We start from the raw sequence: 25883 nt of genomic DNA, 5'->3' as shown, positions 1-25883 counted from the left end.
AAGCTGCTGGCTTCTGTATTTGCTTTAGCAAATATTAGACTAGGTAAAAACCGTTAAAGCGTAACCATATAACATCAATTCTCTTTTGATTTCCCACAGAAAGAAACGGATCATTTGAGAAGGTTCGGGAAGTGTCACAGGGGGCGTGGCGTTTAGCGGAAGTGCAAGTGGATCATCGGGTTGCGCTCTCAGAATCTAGAGCGTCAATCTTCTACAAAACATAGAAGATATTAAAAATGGCCCTCAACAAGAATCACTCAGAATCTGGAGGTGTTATTATCAACAACAGTGAAAGGTAAGGCAGGGCTGGGCTGTTTTATATTACCGTTGTTTTTGTTTAATATTATTATTAAGTCTTATTGTTCTGTGCCACTTAATTTTATGAATGTGTCAACAGTGACATTGATTGTAACCGAATTAATTATATGAATAGTGAAGTCTGGTGTCATTTGCTCCACTGTGTCATTTGTGTTTGTACTGTAACATTGCACGAACCGTTAGAAAACACCCATTCTGTTTTTTACATCGTGTTCAATGTCTGAACTGTTATTTTTGCGACAGTGTCCTTACACCACGCAAATGTATTTCACACGAAATCAGACCGTTTTAATAGTTTTTAAATATGCATCTTGCGCATCTTTGAAAATCGTACTATGGCTAAGCCTCAGCTCATGAATATTGATGAAGTCATTCCACGTTGCTTGGAAACCATACTAGAGCGTCCAGGCACGTAAATGTCTTAATATTCATAAACCACGCATTCTCACAGGCTGACTAACGTATAATAATACTGAATTTTAATAAAAAGAACTTCGCCATTGTAGGTTTCGAATTTCGTAACTCTGTTGTGAATAAACTCAGTGTAAACATGCGTGACGTCACTGTTTAGACGCAGTAGGTCAGCAATAATCTTTAAGACTTTTGCTCAGATGTTCAGTCTGGACTTGTTGGAGAAAGTCTGCAGATTTTATCGCGTGGTGTGTGATGCCCTGTTTTTCTATGCAAACTTTCAAAAAGTCTGTATACTATATATGCAATGTAAGTCGCTTTGGATAAAAGCGTCTGTCAAATGCATAAAATAAATAAATAAATAAATAAGTGTGTGTGTGTCAGATTTTAAAAGTCGTGTAGTGTATTCCAGCCTTAAGACTTCTTTTAAAGGTAATGAATGATGTGATTTCACCAGCTAATATTAGACTAGCTTACTGATTAACACAGTAGTGATAGTATATGTATATGTGTGATTACATTAGTTAGTTTCTTTTTTAGAAACTAACTTTTTTACTGATGACAAGTATGTATGTGTTTTTGTAAACCGAGTGTATTTTCCCCACAGTGTTCTTATGTCATATGAGAATGTTGAGCTGGTGTTCAGTGATGCTGAAGGTTTGCCGGAACCTTTTAGAAAAAGCAAGAAGGGCAGCGTCTATCTAACACCTTACAGGGTAAGAAATACAACATCATCAGATTTACATATAGATTTGGTGCGTTTTTATAACATCAATGTTGTCATCATTTATTTACCCTTATGTCCTTCCAGCCCCATATTTTCTTTATTTTACAAAAAGAGGTCAAATGATGACAAGCAAACCAAAACGTAAATGGCTAGTTTCAGGGTTTTTTTTTATCATGTACACAACCCTACACGGTATGATATGTAATGAAATGCTTGAACACATTTCCTATAGTATGCAATAAAATATGTAGGTTAAGGATATCAATTAAAAAAAAACATTAGATGAGAATTGTGTAATCTGAAAAATGCGCAACAATAAAATGGGGAGAACGACAAAAAAAATCACTGATAATCTTCCATTTTGCCACCAGAACAGGTTTTTACTTCTTTGTCATTTGTAAACGAATTCACTAGGCCTATTTCAAGATTCACGGTTAACATTTTAAAGAGAACACAAATGTGTATATTATCTCAACCTGACCAATGGCTTTGTATAATACAGAAATAACTCATTTCAGTTACACAACTTCTATTACATTAAAGTTAATAATAAAACTTAGAACCCACATTAAACATCTGTCTGTCTGCATAACATGCTGGAATTATGATCCTGTCGGATCAAACAGGAGAGAACAGAAGGTCCATTTAATCCAGAGATGTTTGTGGCTCAACACAAGCATTGAAACATGTTCATGAGGTCAGCTAATTATCTTTAGTATAATGGTTTTGCTGACTTGCTTTTAGATGTGAGTGTAAAACTCAGATTTTACTCGAAACCTTTCACTTGATGTTGCATTAGATCGGCGTGTGTTTTGTTCGCCCTTAGAATGTGTGTAGAAATGATTATTTGCTACTCTTGGTTTGTGAAACCCTTTTGATTGTTGAATGTGATGTGTCAACTCTCAGGTGATCTTCTTGGCTAAAGGAAAGGAGCCTCTTCAATCTTTCACGATGCCCTTTTACCTCATTAAGGGTTGTGAGGTTAAACAGCCGGTGCTTGGTGCAAATTACATCAAGGGCTCAGTCAGCGCTGAGACCGGAGGTAACGTCAGACTGTTGTAAAAACACTGTTTTTATAATATATTGCAGAAATATGTTTACATTTTCTCTGGCTGTAGTTCAGCTTCCTCATACAAGACCCAGCACTGTTTACTTACAATTATTTCATCACCTCATGTCCAGTCCGATACAGATGTGGTTTGTGTGTCTTCACTAATGCTTTAGGTGGTTGGGAAGGTTCTGCGAGCTTTAAGTTGATTTTCGTAGCCGGAGGAGCGATTGAGTTTGGACAGTACATGCTACAGGTGGCAGCGCAGGGTACGTCTGCAGATATTCCATTGTTTTCCGTTGCAAAGTTCTTGCACTACAGAATCGATCATCAGTCTTGCTTTAGAATATATATTCACATGTTCTGGCATTAGGTTCATGACAGATTGACCATCAGTTGCTCTGTTTCTCACATCAGCATCGAGAGGTCAGCCGGTGATCGTTAACTTCGGCTGTCCTTACATGGCAAACGGGGCGTACGCTTACCCTCCCCCTCCTCCTGCAAATGGCATGTATTCTGCCGGAGCTCCGCCCCCTGGATACCCCTACCCCGGACCTCCACCAACAGGTTGGGCGCTTGTGCTGAAAGGCTTGTTCTTGAACTATAACTGTGAGCACAGAAAATACAAATCGTATTGCTTTTATTTGGATCCTACAGGTGGATTTTATCCTCCCGGGTTTGATGGACCAGCAGCCTACATGCCACCACCACCATATTCAGCTCCAGTGCACCAGGCGCCTGTGGACCCGGACCTGCCCAGAACCCCTGCAGGTACAGCACCAGGTCCAGACGAGCGGCTGGCTTACAGTCACAGATGTAGAAGTCATATGATTTTGACATTTGGAGTAAATTGGTATTTTCTTCTAGCCGAGGCGAAAGCTGCTGAAGCCGCAGCGAGTTCCAACGTCACGTTTGCACCAGCAAGGGTTTACCTGCCGGAGGTGAGTCTGCTAATCATTTTTCCAAGCCCAGTATAACCAGTCTTACCTCATTTATAAAAACTATTCATTTATTTTTCAAGTATGCTTGAGTAAAGTTCAGGTATATTTTTAAGTTTAATAGCATACTAATGTCAATGTACCAGTCTTATACTTGAAAGTGTACTATTTTGATACTACTTAGGTTGAAATTGGCCCGCTTTTAAGCTTACAAACGTGTACTTTTCAGTGCAAACTTTTGAGTACACTGCTAGTTAACAACTATGATTTTTGTTTGTACTGCAACTATACAAGACAAGTAAACTTATACTGATCAGTGTTTGGTGTAAGTAGTTACTAAACAATTAGTTACTGTAATTTAATTACTTTTCCCTTGAAAATGTAAAGTAAGGGATTACTCTAGTTTTTCTGTAATTTAATTAGTTACTTCTGATGTAATTAAACTAAATACTTTGTGTATGATATATGTGTGCAAGAAATGGACATCAAAATTCAAAGTCTAACTTTAAAATCCCTGCTTTAATGTATAATTCTCACATTTGTAAAACTGTGGTCAGTTAATAATACTACTTTATGTAGTTTTATATTATTTATTTGAATGACTGAAAAGAGCCGCTTCATGTCTTTCTTTGAATCACTTAACAAATCAAGGTTGGATATAGAAAGTAATAAGTAATTAAATACTTTTTGGAGAGAGTAATTTGTACAGTAATCTAATTACACTATTGATTACTTTTAATTAATTACTTTTTCAGAGTAACTTGCCCAACACTGATACTGATACACATTTTGCAGTACATTTGGTAGTTTATAAAAGTACCCTTTGCTTTGAATTATATTTGCAGTGAACTGTTTGTAAAAGTAGTGAGGCTACTCAATCAAAAAAGTGAACACAACAGCAGGCCAATTATACTTAATCTTTAAAATAGTGCAAGTTTAGACAAAATATAATTGAACTTTTTCTGTCAGTATACTGTAAGTCAGGTATGCTTTAGGGCAAGTATACATCTAAAAAGTAAATAAAGTATATTTTTGACAAGCGCAAGAAAGGGTAGACTAAAAGTAAACTTTATTATTTTGAGTTTGAAAGAAGCATACTAATAGCTCACTTGATTAAACATCTTTTGTAACGAACCAATATTGTTTCTATTTTGAAGGACAAACCTCCACCGTACTCCCCACCTGAAGACAAAAAGAACCAGTAGACAGAGTCAGCATGTCGTCTTGTCTCTCTTCATGTCACCCTCTCTTTCTCTGATCATCTCCAGCTGCAGTTAAGCCCCTCATGTGTCTGGGGTCTCCAGTAGGGGGCAGTGTGTTCTACATTAACATTGCTCCTCTCATACAGAAGTGCAACAGAGATACAGATATTAAACATCTTTAATGAATTTACAGCTTGTGAATGAGAGGGATTTTGACTTTATGACTGTTAGCTTTCCAGCTGCAAGGAAAAACCCGACAGTGGATGATTGAGCGTTTCAATTGAGAATAATCTATGGCTTGATAGATTTTGTATAGATTGATATAAAAAACAACAAAGACAATTAAAGACATTCGCTAACTGCACCTAGTTTCGGTGTAAATCAACAGAACTACTCCAGGGGTTTACACTGACGGTGTACACATTCAGATGTGATTTACGGTTGGCGTGGTTGTTTGCTTGCATGAAGTTGCTGTACTTTGTTGCATCACCAACAGTCTCCAGTCCGCGTCTCCTCAGAATGCACGACCCTCATTGGATTGAATGATTTCTGGATGCTTTGGAGGTGCTAATCGCTCTCAGTGTGAACACACCTATAATTCACATTCCTTTCAATGTATCGCTTCATTAAATCTGCAGATCTGCACTATATACTGTACATTCAGATCGTTTCACTGTTCTCAACAGCTCGTACGGTATAAAGCCTGTCTCAGCATCTCTTTCAAGCATGCAGCATTAGACTAAACATGGAGCACTTTAGCCCTTCCTGCACCTTCAGTCTCTTAAACACCATTTATGGACCATTTGTTTCCTTCATTTATTTCATTAATTTTGTGAATAATTACGCATGATGTCAAGCGCGTTGTCTTATTTAAAGTGTATTTTATTAAAGTAAAGCTGTACATGTGGAACAATCCATTGTATTTAAGAGTCTTTTATGGATGTCTGCTCCCACTTTTGAAAAGTAAATGTGCCTTTATTTGACACATAAGCCAAACAAGCAATGATTAAGACTGCACCTCAAAATATATATATATATAAGGGGAAACGAGATAACAAGAAACACTTGGGGAGACGATAAACACAGAACCAACAGACAAAAACTACAACAGACTACAAAATGAAACAGGAAATAACATAAAAGTCCAACAAGCTTGTGTTTGCGCATGTGCATCCATTTACATTCAGATTTAAGCCATTAGAACGACCTAAAAGTTTTTCTAAAAGCAAGTGAACGAGGAAGTGTCCAAATAACAAATCTGGCTTGTGAAGAAAAACTGGTGTTTAGGACTGATGAGTGATGATAACAGCCACATTTACTGTATTATAAACACGCAGTATTACTGTTCAGCTAAGATTCACAAAATTAGTGAGATTTTGAGGCCTGAATCTGCAAACGTTCAATGTGTATGTTTTTGAAAGCAAAGCCGTTATCATCTCTGTGGGAGCAAAATCATGCGTGTATAGCAAGTTTTTTAAAGTTTCATCTCCAGATAATGGCCTGGTGTGAATAACACATACAGCATTTTGGTTGATCAAAACCTGTGTCTGAATCCTGAACAAACAGGGAAAGGTTATTTCAGAGTTTAGAGGCAGTAAAAGATCTACCACCTTTAGAGGATTTTGATATTCTGAAAATGACCAAAAGGCCATTTTTGTGACTAGAAAACAAAAGATTGCTGTTTAACATAAAACAAACAAAAAAATAAGAATTACTGTTAAAAAGCAAATACTCTGACACAGTCAACTTTGTCCAGAGAAATCTTGACAGTAAACCCAGGCACAAGCACAACTTCACTCTGAAAAATAGCAATTCCTGGAATGTGTTACAGCATCTTCTCATCAGTTTTAGTTTAATTTTTTCTTTCTGTACATTGTGTACGACTTGTTGCGGAGGTAAAAGCTTATCATATTTAATACATATAAGTTCTTTGTAAGGAAACTTTTTCTATTCATTCATTTCATATACTGTACATGCAGATTTACTCATGAAAAGTCAAAGAACATCTGTCAAAATGATAAATGCCATATAAATGACAAGTGAACGCGGAAGCAAACTGTTCAAAAATAATATCATGCCACATGAAGAAGAACTAGTTTAGATTGATGAGTGATGACTGGTGGTTCCTGTAAAGCTGCACTCACATAATCATAAAAACACAAATGATCACCTGCAGCATCACTATTCTGCTTCAACTGTGGAAAGAGAATCTCCTGAATTTTGTTCTGCAGCAGCATCTCAGGTACTGAAACTTGAATTCTCATTTTTTTAATAAAATGCAATAAAACATACTTTAAAAACAGTTTTCTGTACCTACATATGTGTGTGCAGGTGCCGGAGGGGCAGCTTGACACAATGACTTCATTCATATCTTTGTTCTGTAGGTGTGTTTTCTGCTGCTGATTGATGGTCTTTACATACAGTTCACACCTGAAAAATCTGCTTTGTGCTTTAGAATGAAACTGTATATTCAATTTGAAATATAATAAATCATTAATGATCATATTTGATCATATATGTTCAACAGGCTGACTATTGGGCCAGAATCAGGCAGAAATCTGTGGGTAAAATTCATGACCAACCTTCAAAATAAAAGATAAATAAACGAAAGGTTTAAAATTGAATAAGGTGCTCAAACAGAAGCCAGAATTTATTTATTACTTCACATGAAAAGATACAGTTTCTTAAAAGAATCAGTTTAGAAATGATTAAACGATAATAATTATCTTTATTTCAGTTTTTAACTTGGCTTGATTTGTTTACCAGAGGTAACCGTTTTCTGAAAGCTGTCTTGGAACAATAATAATAATAAAAAACATAATTGAGAGAAAAACTAAATAGTAAATTTTATGCATTTTATGAGTGTAATGCAATAGTTGAAATAACCTGATCGTGTGCAATGAAACAGCTGTTTAATTATTATCTGCATTCAGTTTTTTTCATGAAAGTTTAAAGAATCTCTGTCTGAGGTGCACGTGAATTGTTCAAATACCAAATATTGTCCTGTCACATGGAGAAAAACTGGTTTGGAGTGTTGATGAGTGATTTCTTGGTTCCAGTAAAGCTCCGCCCACATTTATCAATAGAAACACTGATTTTCATACCTGGAAGGGTATACTCACTTCTGGAAGAGAGAATCGCACAGATTTTTCTCCACAGCAGAAGTTTATCTCAGGTAACTTTACTTTTCCTTTTCATCTTTTTTTGTGGATGTAAAGTAATTTGTAAAAACAATTCTTTGAATTTGAACAAAGGGGAAGTTAATTTTAATATAACATGTTCTGATATAGTCACATGTTTTGTGTATATGTGTTTGCAGGGGCAGGAGGGGTAGTTTGTCACAATGAGGTTTTTCATCACGTCCGTGTGTCTTCTGTTGCTGATTAATGGTGAGTGTTTTACACTGAAGAATCTGACTTCTGCTAGAATTAAACAATATGTGAACAATCATTTCCAATTATTACGATTATATTTTGAATGTAATAGGTCAAATAATCCTTACATACATAAATACATAATCATTATTAATCATTATAGCCTGAAGATCCTTCCAGTCCCAGGCTGTGTGTTCATATACGTCTCTAGTGTGTCCCGCTGTTACACAAGCGAGTATGGCATATCAAACAATTATACTCATAAGTTGACAAATTTAGGTGATCTTTGGGCATCCAGGGGTAGACTTAATTGACTTTCTCCATTGTTAATCCATTCAGGTCATAAGACAAAATGTGTTTTACAGTAAGCGGCGGTAGGTGCGCCCTCTAGTGACTCTTATTGTTACTGCACTAGTTGTTATCAGGTTTGATCATGTTTGTATTGGTTTTTGAGAATTTTTACCCAGCAGTCTGTGCACCATTTCTTCAGCTCACATCCTCATATTTGGCAAAACACAAGGCTCAGCGCTCCAAAAAATGATAAACAAATCTCAAAGATTCTGTTCTAAAAATACAACATGTTGGACATATTTTAGCCTAAAGATCTTTACATTTGCACACCTAAAGTGATCACTAGTTCTTTGTTGACTTGATTTTCATACCCCCCCGGTTAGAAACATTAACATTACCCCAACCATAGAAACTGTAACTGGTTGGGTTGCACTCTTTTTGTTGTTGTTGCTAAACTCTAGAGGGATACTGTTTGTCATAATATCAAGTGTTGTGTTTCTAACTGTGTGTAAAGAAGTTTATCTTTTCTCTCTCAGTGCTTCCCACTGTAATCTCTGACCCGTGCTCTGATTATAACACTATTGATGACTACTGGAGAGACATATACGGCAGAACCCATACCAGTACACTGAACATGACGACAGACTTGTTGAGTGGAACGGCTGGTATCGGCTGTATCTGAATGGAGAAAGTGCTCAGATGTCTGAGTGGTGTGTGAGTAATATGGGATGTGGAGGTTATACTGGACTGTATCTCAACGGTTCTCATCCAGGACTTGAGGATGGAGTGGTGACCCATGAGGTCATGGGAAATGATGCAGGGTGGTTTTCCTAAGACCGTTGTGACAGCAACAGATCAACCCCTGTCCAAGTGAAAGCCTGTCCAGGAGATTATTATGTCTATGATCTCATCACACCAGATGTGTCACTGGAAAACCCTTCATACTGTGCAGGTGACGCTCTAACTCTCTCAAAGACTTTTTGTGTATTGTAAAATATTCATTTGTCGAATCATGGTGGATTTGGTCAGATATTAAACATCCAATGTTTTTGGAGGATCTATTGACAGAAATTCAATATAATATACATAACTATATGTTCAGATGTGTATAAAGATTGTACATAATGAAACGTTATGTTTTTATCATCTTATGCGCTATCTACATACACCACTATTTAGTATCCCTAAACAAACTGCTCAGGGCGCGTTTCGTAAATATGTTATCTCATTCAGCAAAGAAGTTAAAGGAATAATTCATCCAAAAATTAAAATTCTGTCATCATTTACTCACGCTCATGTAATTTCATGTATAAATTACTTTGTTCCGATGAACACAAAGAAAGATATTTGGAAGAATGTTAGTCGTTTTCATTTCTGGGAATTCATTGACTACCATAGTGGAAGAATTAAATGGTTAAAAAACATCTCTTTTCTTCATGCCAGTTTCTTTCAGCAGCATCAGTGATGATCCCTGTTACAACTATGAGTCTCTGGATCGTCCCTGGAGAGCAACGACTGGATTGGTGATTTGTGATGAAGTCTTCTCCTGGAGTGGCTGGTACAGACTTTATCATTATGGGATGAACATCCAAATGCCAGAGACCTGTGTTAATGGATACAGCTGTGGCTCAGAGTTGAGTCTGTGGCTCAACGGTCCTCACCCTCAGATAGAAGACGGGGTGGTGACCCGGGAGGTCTGTGGAGGGAATTATTGGTCTGGTACCTGCTGTGATTACAAATTCAAACCCATCCGAGTAAAAGCCTGTCCTGGAAATTATTACATATGAACTCGTCGTGAATCCATTAGAGTGGTGTTCAGGATACTGCACAGGTACGGCTTTTCTTACTTTCTGAATTAATAAATCTTTTCAATGAATCAAAAAATTTCAGTCGCGTCTTAAATAAATCGTTTTTCTTTAGATGTCAGCACTATAACACCGACTGATCCCACAACAATTCCAGCTGTGATCACTGGATCCAGCGTCACCTTCAGTAAGTTTCCATAAGAGATTTTACTACTCTGCAGCGAAACTTAAACTGTCGTTTGTATCGAAATGTCTTTTTAATTAGTTCAATTTTGAGTAATGGTTTTATTAAAGGTTTTTCGTCTCATAGACTTACTTTTAACATATGAAGCACATCAGCTTCATGCCCTCTAGCATTTGTGCCTAAAAGCTTTATATTGTTTAATCTTTCATTGAACTCTAACTGTTTTATTCTCAGGTGACCCGTGCTCGAACTACAACATACTGCACGACTCCTGGAGGAACACACACAATTACTGGTATATGAATGGATTTTTAGGTAAAAATGATGACACGCGTGTGAAATGGGACGGCTGGTATCGACTCTTCATCAATGGATCGAGTGCTCAGATGCCCGACTGGTGTGTTAGTTACATGTCATGTGGAGGTTTCAGTTCTCTGTGGCTTGGTGGATCTCATCCTGGAGTAGAAGATGGAGTTGTTACTCGTGAAGTCTACGGCTCTCATTATGACCAGTGCAGTCATTACACATCCAACCCAATCCAAGTCAAAGCTTGTCCTGGACATTATTATGTCTACAAACTGACCAGACCAGATCTAGCCATCCCACTCCCTTCATATTGTGCAGGTACTTTTGCTTTACATGTTATTATGAGTTATATTGTATATACTGTACATGTAACATTATAATTAATGCATTTAATGTAAACACCCTCTTTCTGTCAAAATAGTCTCTTTCAGCACTCCAAGTGTTGACCCCTGTGACAGCTACACCAGTCTGGATGAACCCTGGAGATCCACTGATCATTCTTACAACAACAACCATGCCATGTGTGATTATAATGTTGAGTGGAATGGCTGGTACAGACTCTTCATCAATGGTCAGAGCACTCAGATGTCAGAATCATGTGTTAGTGAAGGGATGTGTGGGACTTATAACCCACTGTATCTCAGAGATCCTCATCCACAGCTGGAAGATGGAGTGGTCACACGACACGTCTGTATGTCCTCATGGAACGGCTGCTGTGGTTATGAATCTCATCCCATACGAGTCAAAGCCTGTCCAGGAGATTATTATGTTTATGAGTTTGTCAAACCACTGCATTGTGCTGCTTATTGTGCAGATAGAGAATTTACTCACATGCTCGGGTTTTTTTTTATGATTGAAATTGGTACTGCGACTATGAAGACTTACTACATTAAAATTGCCTTCACCTACTAAAATCCATTGTTGGAAACACTTTAAATATTTATTTTTATTATTTATTTATTATTATTATTTATATTACTTTAGAAAAACTCCACATGTAATACTCATTTTAACCCGCAGAGGCCGCCATTACTGTCTTGATGACTGGTTCTGCTAACAAGTAGAACTGAACTGAAATGCAGAATGTCATCTATCAAATTAATATTAATTCATCTATCTCTGTCTTCATATTTAGCTGAAAGAGAGCCCTGTTCTGAGCTCAACTGTACTGAAGATGAACGGTGCGGAGAGAAAAATGGTGTTTACGGGTGTTTCTGCAATGAAAACCAAACCAGATCTGAACACGAGTCTTTTGGTAAGATCATTTGACTATAATTCAAATAACTGAGCAGCCAATTTACTATTCCCTCATGCAGAAAATCTGTCTTTTCCTCAGATTTCTCTGAAACCTGTGAGAGCAGTTCAGGATCTCTATCTCTGTCTCGCTGTCAGCTGTTTGAAGCTGGTTTTTCAGCTCATGTTCTACATCTCAATGACCCTGGCTGCAGAGGAACCATCCAGAATGGAAGAGTGCAGTTTCACTTTGATAACAATTATCAGATCTGTGGCACTAATCTTGTGGTAAGACTCAATATTTACATACTTTATGTTAAGTTTAATTAGTTGATTAATATCTGGACTAATATGTTGTGCGGTCCACAGGCCAACGGCACTCATATCATCTATGAGAACTTTATTTTGGGGACACCAGAGTCAGGCGCAGGTCTCATCAGCAGAGAGAAAATACTGAAGCTAAATTTCAGCTGTATTTACCCCCAAACACAAACACTTTCTATGATAGACATCAACCCACTGGAGACGTGAGACTACATTCAGCTTTCATGTGTATTTTAGATGAAAATCTATTTGCAAAATTCTACATGATACACGTTGACTGTGTATAATGTGTTTTAACACTTAATATTAAAGAGTAATTTTTAACACGGATGTATTGGTTATTTGATCAGCCGTGTGAACGAGAATCTTCCGGCTGGTGAAGGGAGGTATCAGGTGCGAATGGTTCCCTATCAGGATTCTGAGTTCTCTCAGCCCTTCACTGGTCGTGTGGATGCAGAACTCAATCAGCAGATTTTTGTTGAGGTCGGTGTTGACGGGGTTGACAGTTTTCAGTTTGTCACAGTGATTGACACATGTTGGGCTACACCTGTGAATGATCCAGATTACAGTCTGCGCTGGGATCTCATCACTGGAGAGTAAGACACAAACATCAGTTTGAGCTTCTTAACGTGTTTAAAGACGTGTTTGGGTTCAAGAAATGATCCTCTTTATCTTCAGGTGTCCAAATCCACAAGACAACACAGTGGAGCTTCTGCAGAATGGTGTCTCAACATCCAGCCGTTTCTCCTTCAGGATGTTTATCTTCAGCTCAAACGCCACTAAAGTTTACCTGCACTGTTCTGTTCATCTGTGTCTTCACACCAACAATCACTGCACAACTGTGAGTTAATCTTCAACATGTTTTACACTCAACATATACTTTTGTCCGGAGCTGAATGTTGGTTTGTATTAGAATTTAAGTGCCACATTTGATAAGAGAATGCCAAGTAGAGTGTTGTGATGGGTAGGATTTTAACAATAGATATTGTGTAAGATTATGTGATATTGTGTAGTGTTTAACATAGCAAGTTCAAAGCGTTTTTATGGTTCCCGTTGCATGTTTTTTGTGGTTGTGTGTCTTGAAGCAAATATTCGGGATAGTAATAGTTTTAAAACAGTAATACTTAAAATGTTGTGCACCGATTTGATGATTGGAGAGAGATGTTGCACTGAAAGGATGTTAGATGATTTTAATTTTCTGATTCTTTTCAAACGTTTAGGATTGTTATTCTGGATATCACCAGAGGATGGGCAGGTCTCTGCACTTTTACGACAGTTCTTCTATATCCATGGGTCCTCTGGTCTGGTCTGATGGAAATTCAGGTCAGCTTATACGTTATTATTTTAATATTCACTTTATCTAATCTGATTCATTTGTGTCTTGTAACTTTGCACTGAACTGTTCACAGATGCATGGAGCCCAGAAACAGTAATAAAGTCAGGAGCTTCAGGTCTGTGCGGTTGCTTGATAATACTACTGGTTTCACTCCTAAATGCCTGCATCATCTTTTAGGACTTTCCACACACGTGGTTTCACTTGGTTTCTAATTTCCAGAGGTTCTGTACTGTAGCTTATAACGTTTGCTATGTCATGTTTTTTTCTACATTAATGAGCAAATAGCATCTAACTTGTTTTGATTTATATGTATTTGATTCTATTCTGTCCAGTATGCTGAAATAAAATAGCAATTGTGCATAAATAAAAAAAATGGCTTTTGATGGTACTTATAAATCAATTTAAGAGAGATTTCTTTCATTTTGTAATATAATTATCTATTACATTTTAGATACATTCCCATACAAACTGGCAACATAAACATTACTAATGACACAGAGGTAGACAGCAATTCAATAGATAACTAAAAAGAGAAAGTAAATAAATAATTAAACAACAACAAAAAAAACAATATACATAAAGTAAATAACGTTCAAACAAATGGATAACACAAGTTAACTAACGGAAGTTAACAAACAATTGTTTTATAAAGAACTTAAACAATTTCATGTTTTTGCAGGATTTGTAATTTTTTCAGTTGAATATAAACAAAGGGAAGATGCAAGAATTCCAAAACCTACATTTTTAATATAGAATTTAGCGATTATAAAAATTTCATTGGCCAAATGGTGTTGTTTTTTTTCTTGCAGCGCCATAAAGCGTCATAAAGCACTTCAGCGTCATTGCGAATCCAAATGTTCCGTTTCGACTGTTACGTATCTAGATAAAAGGCGCGCGTTTGCTCGAGCGCTTCAGTCTAGGATTACTGATCAAACTACATAATATGGGAGTTGGAGGAAGGATGTTTTACTAGATTTTAGACTTCTTATCAAATCGGACATTTCGTGTTAAAGTTGAAGATGCTGTATCAGACGACTTTGATAATAATAAATGGTATTCCACAAGGTAGTGTCATTAGCCCAATTCTGTTTAATATAATGATAAATGATATATTTGAGAAGGTTGGCAATGGTATTAGATCTTCACTTCATGCAGATGATGGGGCCATATGGAAAAATACTAGACAAGTGATTCATAATATTCAGTGCTAATAAAAGTTGAAAAATGGACATTTGACGGGATTTAAGATGTCAGTTAAAAAATCATGTCACATGCTCTTAACAAGAAAGAGAAAGTTAGGAAATGTACAGATGAAATTATATGAAAAACATGCAGTAACAAAGTTTGTTTTTAGGATTGTGGTTAAGATGAGAAATCTTTATGGAGGAGACATTAAACAGGTCTACAATAAATGTAATAAAGCATTAAATCTTATGAGAGCAGTTTCAGGGTGATGGCCAGAAAGTGTCATAGAGATCAGTGTAGACTGGATAAAACATGTTAAAAAACATGAGCATTTATGAAACATGAGTAATCATAAATGAGTAACTCAAACATGAGTAATACTAAAAAATGACTTAGAAATACGTGGGCATTTTTCATGGCATTTTGATTCCTGAAACCTCAGAGGACTCTCATTCAAACTCGCTACCGTTGGAACGCACAAATCAGGAAACCCAATTAACCTCATCTCTTTAAATAATTAAATAATAACTAACCTTTCTCTCTGTCTCTGTTCAGTTATTTACAGAGCACTGTTTTTCTGATTTTCTGGCATTGTCATTTTTGACTTGAGCATAAGTTAGATCTCTTTTTTTGCACATTTCTATCTGTTGTAAAAATCTGTGAAATAATTATGTACGTCTGCACAACATTAATGTTTTTAAATATAATTCGAATATGAATGTAGAAACAACACTTTTCTTTTACAGCATCATTTTATGAATAAAAGACAACATTCTGATATTAATACTGCAACTGATGTCTCTATTTAATGGATTATTTTTTCTTTATTTTGACATTAATTTTTGCCACTTAACGTTAAAGTATAATTGAGAGCTATAAAATATCAGACTTACCTGTGCCCAGTAGACAGGTAGGACATTGAGGACAGAAACTGAATGAAGTTCACTGTTCAGTCAGCAGACAGTATGAGATACTGCATCCCACAATACAATGTGCTTTTGATCTTCAACATTAAATCATAAAGCTAAAAGTCTGAAAAGCAGACCAAAATTCCAAGTGATCATTTATAAATGGACTCCTTGAATTAAACATGAGTTCATGTAGTGATAATGTGGTACAGTACAGTCGCTGTGCATTTGTATTCCCTTCTAATCAATGTTAATGAAACTGAAGAATTGACATTTTTAACCCAGATGTACTGGAAAAGTGTGCAATAGGATGTGCTTGATATTGATAAACTCTATATTAAAAAAAATCAAAATGTTACAAAAACAGAACAAGTGGAAAAACATTTCCCAGAATCCACCAAAAATAAAAATGAGCATCCTCGACAGCAGATCTTTAAACACAAACTACAGATGTTTTTATCCAAATAGAATTACAGTGCCTTCAGGGTACATTTGATCAGTTTAAGGTCTTGGCATCGCTAGCGGCCATCTGTGGGATCACAGGGTCCGATAATAAATGTACAAATTGATTTGCACATCTTTAAGGAGATACAGCAGAAAATAACATTGATCTCGACATACAAATGTATGTATTGACGAGACTGCCAAAGAGGTTGTAACAGTGCAACATTTGCGTGGTTCTCCCAAGACAAATCTCACCACGGCTCAAAGACACGAAAGGTTCAGCAAGAAATGAGACTTCTTCAATCTGGTTGGGGGTCACAAAACAACAAAGACGTTCAGGCTCAGGGTTCGCAGAGCGTCACAGTGACGCCTTCCCCGATCCAGCACGCTGGAAACAGCTCTTGTGTGAATGCGCAGTGGAAGGCGTGCAGACGCACCTGTCCCTGGTAGTAGGTGAGCGTTCCGGCCTCGTAGTCCAGCAGCATCCCGATGCGCAGCGACCGTGCATTCAGCTGCAGCCGACTTGCGACAGGCTCCTTGCATCCGGCGTGCCACACGCTCAGTTGATGTTCGTCAAGCTGCAGGCTCCACGACAGCTCGTTCATGCCCACCATGCAGCATTTGCCCTTCTCTTTGCGCGGGATGTTCGGGTACGTCACGCCCACGTAGGCCCACGGTTTGGACACCTCCAGCTCCCAGTAATGCTGACCTTCCTTGAAGCTCTGGAAGCACAACACCTGCCACGTGTGATCGAAGCGCGACTTGTCGGCGGGGACCGGGCGGGGCCCGGAGGTGAGGTGCTCCGCCCTCCTGTTGCTACGGGAAAGACGCAGGTGAGCGTTGGCGGTACGAGGGTCAAAGGTCAGGCTGCAACGATCTTAGAAAAAAGATCACAAATATCATTTGTCACAAAGAACTTTTCAGAAATGTTTTTATTGCGAATGGCTTTTAAAGATCGTTAGGAAATATTTCCAGAGTGGAAAATCACTGATATATTTATGTTTTTCTGTGATTGTGGGAGTCTTGTATCGTTGTCTTATATAAAGAGAATAAATGAGAGATTACATGCACTAAGCCCCTCCCTCTCAGCCGGATACGACGACGATGATGATGATGATGATGCAGGACTGGGAACGACAGCAAGTACGGGCCTCTTATCTTGAGGAGAACCTACAAGAATGACAAGGAGATCCATCAAAAAAGCATCGGTTTGAGGTTTTGATAAAGAGATGTTCCCACCTTCCTTCTCCTGTCCTGCAAACGTCTGCACGGCTCTCTCTAAATCTTCACACACCAGCTTAGAGACGCGAGACAGAACGTCTGTGACGGGGTTCAGCTTCTCCTGAAGGCATGTGCTCACGTCCGCAGGAACTTCATGGAAGTGTGGGACCTCTATGAGCCTGGACTCCTACAGAAGAAGGCAAGAACACATTTTTATCATCTTCAATTTAAGGTAATTGTGTGACAACTGTTTATAATGTTATATTACTGTTTTCCATGCCGTCTAATATTGAAATGGGCAATTATTGCTGCCGTGCCTTTTAAGATTTCCATTTTGGCACATGTAATGAAACACATCGCTTAGATCACGAGTTTAACGTGTAAAAAAACACTTATAATAATCTGTACTAAAATGTGCCTCACAAACGGATGAGATCAAACTTGTTTTAATGGTCCTAACACTGAACGGATGTGTAGAGAGGCCGGTGCTTCTCATTGTTTGAAGTAGTTTTGTCCTCACCGTGTCATAAAGAAGGTTTCTAAGCCCCGGAAGAAAGTTATAAATGTCTAAATGTGGTGAAAATCTTCAAATCTTCAAACAAATGCTCTTTTTTTAAAACGGAGAGGAAGTGTTGAGAGTTTCAGTAGTTTTTTTTGAAGTGCCACAGTATAACTAGATTTCTTATGAATGTCTTTTTTGGATTGGTCTTGTGGCACACAGACGCCCGCTTCTAGTTTTTCAGAATCGCTTACAAACACTAAACAGCAGCAAAAGAAAGTGCGGTGGTGATGTGACCTTGATGAGCTGGCAGTGAGGGAGAGAACACAGACTCGTGATCTCCTCCTGAAGAGCTGCGAGCTGCTTCTGTCTCTCCTCCAGCACAGCCAGCCTCTTCTCAGCCCGCTGCACGGTCACATCCTGCTGCTGCTCCACAAAACACTGCGTCACTTCCTGTTTCTCTGCCAACACCTTCATCAGCTGAGAGAACTTGGTGATCACCCACTGAGACGTCTGCTGTAATGACACCTGGAACAAGCCACAGATTATAAAATGGTTACGTGTTTCTATTATAGCTTTCCTTTGATAAAGTCCTTCCTTATCATTCGTTACATTTCACTCCTCAGTTTGGATTTTTATTATGGGATGAATTATTATTCTTTCGTGTCCTGCCTTTGATTCGGCCATGTTTTCCTTGAGCTCCAGACAACATCTCTCAACAGCTTCTTGCTGTTTCTTGATTTCTTCACCCTTCCTCTTCAATCCTGCCTGTCAAGCAAAAACACGAATAATAAAAATAGTCTCAAATATGATGTATGTACAAACACAGATGTATGTGTGTGTCGGCACCTCTCTGTTCTTTCGTTCTTCTTCAACCAAAATCTGATCGTGGCCCTTGCACTCATTCACCGAACACTCGTAGCACACACACATGCTGTCGTTCCTGCAGTAAATGACCAGAGGTTTCTGATGACGCCCGCACAGCTCCTCCGGCTCCGTGCGAACTGATGCTCCTGTACTAACATCTCTCTTAAACGGACTGTTTGTTGCCACCGCCTCAGTTATCACAGACAGAGACACGTTCCGATTAAGCTGAGGCCTCGTCTCAAAGATGTGGTTACATATGGGGCATTGGAGGACCTGTCCATCTCTCTGCTTGCCATCCCAGAATGTCGAGATGCATTCCTTGCAGAAGGTGTGACCGCACCGGGGGGTCACTGGGAATTTAAACTGGTCATAGCAGATCGTGCACTGCGTGTGATCCTCCATCACTCACAAACCTGACAATACAAATGTGATGTTACACAATGTTATGATGAACACTTTTGGAGCAATGAAAATAAAGGCATTTGTAGGGAAATAATAATTATTTTAATTAAATATGGTTAATATGGTATTAGTTAAATATGGCGACAGTGCAAACTTAAAACAGAGAGAGAGAGAGAGAAAATATATAAATCTAGTAGTGACATGAAATAAACATGATGGATATCTTTGATTTTTTTGTAAGTAAAATAATAATGTCAATAAATTGCATTTAAACTGAATTGAGAGAGAAAGATTACATTAAATTATATTACAGTGTATTACTTTATTCTGCTACTTAAATGTATATTTTGCTTTTGTAAATCATTGCTTAAACTATTCTTTATTTCTGTTTTTAGTTGCACTACATACATCACACTATTTTATTTTATTACTGTTATATTATCTTTCTTTTCGTTTGTATATATGCACTATTTGTACGCAGCCCAGATGCAAATGCTTTGGCAATACGAATGTACATTTTGTCATACCAATAAAGCACACTTAAATTGAGAGAGAGAGAGAGAGAGAGAGAGAGACGGGTGGCTAATGTAGAGAAAATGAATGAATGTTGGACATAATAAACAGTTGAAGGATGGATGAAAACATGAACGGCCTAATGGATGAAAATGGATCAATAATGATAAAAACTCAGTGTTTATCAGGGTTTCTCTATTATGAACTCAAAACAGACGCGACACCCGATGAAATAACATCACTGTCATTATTATTTGCGTTAATTCTTAGTGTAAACATCAAAACACAGCACAGAAACGGACACGCCGACAAATGACACGCTTTTAAAACCCAGCAGACTCATAACACGACAAACATTCTCCTCGTACAATAAACTCAAATAAATATTTACTCATCAAATCTGTGGAAATGTGAGGAAGATCTCGCGCGCCGGATTTTCTCAATCTCATGGGCGAAACTCGTCGGCCGTCACGTGACGCTGGAACGCAGCGGCGCGGTTGCGTCGGGCGCATGTCGTCACGCGTTCTGCGTGCTGGCGTCAGCGTTCCATCATGGCGCTGCGCAGTGCGGCGTGTGTTCTGCTGCGGACTGCGGTGGATGTGGGCTTTAAAAATCATGCGAGAGGGCTTCGGTCCACAGGTGAGGGGTCACGAGACCACATTGTCAGGTCTCGAGATGTTTAACTGCGTAAATAATGAGTTTATGAGCAACAGAGGCACTGCTGTATGAGTGTTTTTGTGTGGATGACAGGCGCGAATGACCTCTGAATTCCTCTCTCTCTCTCTCTCTCTCTCTCTCTCTCTCTGATTACTTGCCTGTCTATCGTTTGTCTCTCTATCTCTCAATTTAAATATAAATTATAATCTATATGCATGATATTTTATTTTTTCAGATTAAATAGAGTTGTGTTTTTCTTTTTTGTTGAAAATTATTATTAATATTATTATATTATTATTAATTGGGTCTTGGTTGGTAGTTTGTGTTTATATTTCTGTTACATGTAACGTATGCTACTCTCTCATCTAAAAAGTAACACAAACAATATAGTATTATTGTTATTATTTATTGCATCTTTGAATGATCTGCAGCTGTTTTGGGTCACCGGTCCCCTCCTCTGGGTCCGATGCCTAATGAGGACATTGACTGTGGTCAGCTGGACTCTCTGGAGAAATATGGCAGTTACGCGCGCTATGTGACGGCAGTGGAGGAGGCCGACCGGAAGGAGGTGTGGTGGAGGACCTATAGGAAACACAGAGAGGAAGAGATGAAGGAAGGTAAACCAATGGGAGAAAAGACATGAAGAAACATTGAACATAATCCACACGCTAATAAGAACCTGTATGTAACTCTTGTCTTTTCTTTTTGTTTTAATGGCGTCTTGAGCAGCCGTTAAGCCGATTAACATTGGTCTTCCGTATCAGCGTCCGTCCAGAAAGACAGAGGTGAGAGAGAGGAAAAGGTTGATGACGGAGAACAAGAGGAACCCTGAGCTGGAAAGAGCCGATCGACTGCGTGACTGTGAGTGACTCCACCTCCATCATCATGATCTGTATATTCTAAGACTGGAAAAATCAATGACCCATTTATTTAAAAAAATAAAGCCGATTTTTGCAGCTTTTCATGGTGACCGCACTCCTGTCATGCAGTGGGGTTTAATGTCACCTTTTCTGGCTTCCAGTTCGAATATCCGTGGACAAAGTAAAAGCAGAATGGGAGAAGTCAAACGGGCCGTACCACATCCAGAGGCTCGCTGAACACTACGGCGTCTATAAAGATCTGTTTCCCATGGCGTATTTTGTGCCTCGGGTGATGCTGCGTGTGGCGTACGGAGACAACAGCGATGCAGTGGTGCATTATGGGAATCACTTAACACCAACTCAGGTGAGCCAGTCAAAGCGAATGACATTTTTTGTTGTTTGAAATAAAATGAACCAACTCTGATTTGTGGTGTGTTTTTGGTCTTCTCAGGCAGCACAGGCACCTCAGATCAGTTATGAAGCGGAGGAGAATTCTCTCTGGACACTGTTACTAACCAGCCCAGGTACAACATGTGAAAATTGAATAGACTATCCCAAACTAGAAGTGTCAATCACATGGTCATTTTATAGATAAATAATAAAACACCGGAGAAGTGTTTTTAACCGAGGACACGCTATAAACTGTTTATGATCTTTTTGAAAACCATGTTGTGCTGCAGTCTGGAAATGAGCAGAATACACTACTAATGTGATTCACAAGAGGGCGACAGAGACAGAAAGTAAGATGCGTGTTTGTTCTGTGCAGATGAACACCTGATGGACGGTGAGCAGGAGTATCTTCACTGGCTGGTGTGAGTATCATCTCATCTATAATTCTGTTTATTTATACACGCCTAGAGCTGAACGCGGTGATCTATAATGTTAACTGTTCAGATATACATCTGAACAGATGCTTCACATTCTTTCTGGGATGTGAAAGCATTGCAACTTCTGAAAGTCAACAGTCACGTTTTAATGTCGGAGTACATCAAAAGCCAATCTGACAGTGTCACTTGGTCAACAAAACCGCCTGAAACTGGGTAGAGCGTTGTCTTTCTCCTTGATTCTTATCTTGTTCATTAGACAGATTTCTATTAATATAGATGTTTGCTAAGATAACCGGCACTATTATTGTTAAAGGGATAGTTCACCCATAGAGAAACATAATTTACATCATTTACTCACCCTCTTGTCATTTCAAACCCGTTTGACTTTCTTCCGCAGAACGCAAAAGAAGATATTTTGAAGAATGTTGATAACCGAACAGCGGTGGCACCCATTGACTTCTATTGTGTGGACACAAAACCAATGCAAGTGAATGGCTTCCATTGCTGTTCAGTGAACAACATTCTTCAAAATATCTTCTTTTGTGTTCTGCGGATGAAAGAAAGTCTTTCGGGTTTGAAATGACAGGCGGGTGAGTAAATGATGGCAGAATTAAAATTTTTGGGTGAACTATCCCTTTAATACTTGGTGCAAAACAGTCCAAAAAATGATTTGCTACTTAGTATTTTTGTTGTATTTTGTAGTACAAATACGTGAACATTTGAAATTAAGGTGCATTTATTTTAAAAGTGAAATGACTTGAGATACCAAGACTTGTTTTCTGAAAAAAGATCAAAATTAAATAAATGCATGCTTAAAACAAGAATAAATAACTGACCAATGACGTCAGAAACATGAACTTGAATTAAGTTTGATCTCTTGATCTCTTGATCTCACGTACTTAATGTATGTTTTGCCTTATCCAGGTGAAAGATATCTTGTCTTATGCATAAACTAAACTTATCTTTCATGATTTTGCTCGTCAAATACACGTCTTGCAGAGGTGTAAAGAGTACCTGAAAACCATACTTAAGTAAAAGTACAGATACCTTGCAGTGAAAATTACTCCATTACAAGTTACAAGTCACCAATTTCAAAACGACTTGAGTAAAAGTCTTCGAGTATCTGATTTGAACAGTACTTGAGTATTTTACTCATACTGAATGTAGGCTCAAAGCAGCACTAGTCCTCAACACTTAAGAGACACATCAGTGAAAAACTAGAAACAGTTGATTTGTGAGGAGAGCAATCGCATTTATTTTCTTAAATCATAATAAGACTGAACACCTCAAAATTGCAACAAATCATGGTCGACACCATAACCTACGTCATTACAAACACCCTAAGTCTCATTTAAGCTCAAGTGCTCATAAGTAAACCAAAGTCCTTCAAAAAGGTCTCTTCAATATAACAGATAAATAAAATAATGTTAAGTAGAATTAAAAAGTCAAAGCCTTTTTGCACTGGACATGCTGGTTTGGGCCTCATGGCCAGCTGCAGTCATGTCCTCATTTCACATACACTGTTAGCCCTTACCTGCCATTTCTACAGTAATATACTGTATTGGCAACACTGTTGCCTGCTAGTTACTGTAGGTGTTTTACAGTAAACTACTGCAATGGCTGTTTGAAGATACATTTATAAAGAATCTATTAACGCACTTAAGTCACACAGTCTTAGATGAACAAGTGTAAATAACAGATGAACACAATAAATCTGTCAAGATTTCACCAGAGGAGAATTAAACACAAACATCAATAACATCTTCACATATTACAGACACCACTTTCACTTTATTTCTGTCATCTGTGTAAGATCTTATTGAGATTTAACTCTAGTTCATAGTGGTTCAATTATGTTTTAAGTCACCATTATGGCGATCAGTGTTTGCTTTGGTTGGACTCTTTGACTTTCTTGTAGCTTTAAAATGTACACTTATACAATAACACTGAAAGGGACTTTACAGGAACCGCAACTTTATGTTTGCTTAGTAACTGAAGATACATCTGAAAGAATTCAATCATTAAATAATAATAATATAGCATTTAAGATTTATTAAGATATGTTTGGTAAAGTGATTACATGTTATAATGGAAAGATCTCTGTCAGAAAATCTTTCTTTGCAATTGAGACACAGTTAGACACTTGACATACAAACCTCATCAATGGTGACAAACAATCATGAATGAGTTTTGTACTATGTACCCAGCATGCATTGCAGCATGAAGCTGTTCAGTTGATTGTCACCATTGTTGAGATTCATATGTGGATTGTTCATTTCTCTGTGTCCGACTCATTCTATAGGTTAATATTTTGTCTATATAGTGTGAGAGCACTTTTGAAAATTGAAATACTATACATTCTTTTTACTGGTTTACATCACTTCATGGCAATAGTCCCACCACATGGTCAAATTTTGAGCAAACATGTTTAGAGCACATTTAGGAAGAGTTAGTTTTAAAAATAAGAGCTTTTGTAGATGTGTGACCTACAGTAACTAGCTGGCAACAGTGTTGCCAATATATTACTGTAGAAATAGCGGGTAAGGGCTAACCGTGTATAAACCGCCAGCGATTGACATCTACCTGATACTGCACTCATATTCATATAAAGAAGCCATGTTGACAAGTTTTTGTAAGTTAGGGCAAAATCCACAAGATTGTAGTACCTTCATTGCCCTGTAAATGGCAATATTAATTATAAGATAGGTGCCATGCAAAATGTAATGTGTAATTGCATTAGTCATTACAAATGTAGTGGAGTAAAGAGTACATATACTTGTTCAAAAATGTAGTCAAGTAGAGAGTAAAAGTTGCTAATATCTTTAATACTCAGTACAACTACAAAGTAGCCAAAAAGATACTTAAGTAAAGTAACTAAGTACATTTACTCCAATACTTTACACCACTGACGTCTTGATTGAATAATTTGTGTATATTTGTACTATAAACCAGACAAAAATAAAGTTCATTTTTTGCATTATAAGTATCTATCTTTTTCACTGTTTACAGTGGGAATATCCCTGGAAAGGCGGTGATGTCAGGAGAAGAGATTTGTCATTACATTGGTCCGTTTCCTGCCAGAGGAACAGGCTTTCACAGATTTATCTTCATCTTGTTTAAGCAAGATGGCCCGGTGGATTTCAGCAGTGACCAGCGACCCGCCCCGTGGTGAGATAGACTTTTATCTTTCTACACAGAACTAAACGGTAAAGAATTTCATACAAAAGCAGAAGTGTTGCCAAAACATCATTTCAAAAGATGTTTGAATCTGTTGCTTGTGTCTGCAGTTATTGTCTGAAGGAGCGGACTTTCCGAACATTAGACTTCTACAGGAAACATCAGGCTGTCATTACTCCTGCCGGTCTGGCATTCCATCAGAGTCAGTGGGACCGGTCGGTTACAGACACATTTCATCAGTTAATCAGTAAGCATTTCATCCCCATGAACTTCTATTTCTGTATTTAGTCTGATGATTTATTCCAAGAGCAACTACCTTGCTCTAAACATTTACATTCATGCATTTGGCAGACACTTTTATCCAAAGCGACTTACATTGCATGATTACATTTGTATTTGAGTATGTGCAATCCCTGGGATGGAACCCGTGACCTTGGCGTTGCTAGCGCCGCTCTAACCGCTGAGCCACAGGAAAGGCCAAAGTAGATTTTTTGAAACAAATGAACCTTTTATGACAGAAGAACCGACTGCTGCTGATTTAACTTTTTGTTTTATTTACAGATATGAGAGAGCCTGTGTTTGAATATGAAAGACCTCCGGCGTATCACCCACCCCAGAGGAAGTACCCTCATGGACAACCTCTCAGATACCTCGACCGCTACAGGAACGGAACAGAACACACTTATGGAATTTATTAAATACGCACGTGTAATATTTTCACTGTATTGTTGAAACGGCAGTTTGTTTCTTTTTCTAATAAACTAAATGTGCCACTGAATGTGTCCATATGTCAGCGTCAGACTAAAACCATTTCATGCCACACAAA

The 25883-nt window shown here is 38.0% G+C and overlaps 3 protein-coding genes and 1 pseudogene across 4 annotated transcripts; 3 read left to right on the top strand and 1 right to left on the bottom strand.

Moving 5' to 3' along the window:
- Positions 1–126: 126 nt before the first annotated feature.
- On the top strand, positions 127–5566 carry wbp2 (WW domain binding protein 2). Its single transcript, XM_057359127.1, has 8 exons — positions 127–295; positions 1337–1445; positions 2363–2498; positions 2681–2773; positions 2922–3071; positions 3162–3275; positions 3372–3445; positions 4600–5566. The coding sequence occupies exons 1-8, from the start codon at positions 237–239 to the stop codon at positions 4645–4647; spliced, it is 783 nt and encodes a 260-aa protein (XP_057215110.1). The 5' UTR covers positions 127–236; the 3' UTR covers positions 4648–5566.
- A 2216-nt stretch (positions 5567–7782) lies between these two features.
- Positions 7783–13772, top strand: LOC130569460 (uncharacterized; annotated as a pseudogene).
- Positions 13773–14089: 317 nt separating this feature from the next.
- Positions 14090–20050, bottom strand: trim65 (tripartite motif containing 65). 2 transcript variants are annotated; one of them, XM_057359103.1, is made up of 7 exons: positions 19928–20050; positions 18604–19034; positions 18427–18522; positions 18052–18282; positions 17274–17442; positions 17100–17204; positions 14090–16911 (listed from the first exon to the last, which is right to left on the bottom strand). In XM_057359103.1, the coding sequence occupies exons 2-7, from the start codon at positions 19021–19023 to the stop codon at positions 16376–16378; spliced, it is 1557 nt and encodes a 518-aa protein (XP_057215086.1). In that variant the 5' UTR covers positions 19024–19034; positions 19928–20050; the 3' UTR covers positions 14090–16375. The 2 variants fall into 2 exon arrangements, with proteins under 2 accessions (XP_057215086.1, XP_057215084.1); XM_057359101.1 differs by having other exon boundaries at positions 14091–16911; positions 17100–17442.
- On the top strand, positions 20048–25835 carry mrpl38 (mitochondrial ribosomal protein L38). The gene is made up of 9 exons (XM_057359118.1): positions 20048–20175; positions 20625–20810; positions 20923–21054; positions 21215–21417; positions 21505–21577; positions 21820–21865; positions 24890–25048; positions 25168–25304; positions 25619–25835. The coding sequence occupies exons 1-9, from the start codon at positions 20088–20090 to the stop codon at positions 25753–25755; spliced, it is 1161 nt and encodes a 386-aa protein (XP_057215101.1). The 5' UTR covers positions 20048–20087; the 3' UTR covers positions 25756–25835.
- Positions 25836–25883: the final 48 nt, after the last annotated feature.

Source organism: Triplophysa rosa, linkage group LG18 (genome assembly GCF_024868665.1).
Source record: "Triplophysa rosa linkage group LG18, Trosa_1v2, whole genome shotgun sequence".
Classification (NCBI taxonomy): Eukaryota; Metazoa; Chordata; class Actinopteri; order Cypriniformes; family Nemacheilidae; genus Triplophysa; species Triplophysa rosa.
The sequence above is the reverse complement of the archived record's forward strand: the minus strand, read 5'-3'. Positions and strand labels throughout refer to the sequence as shown.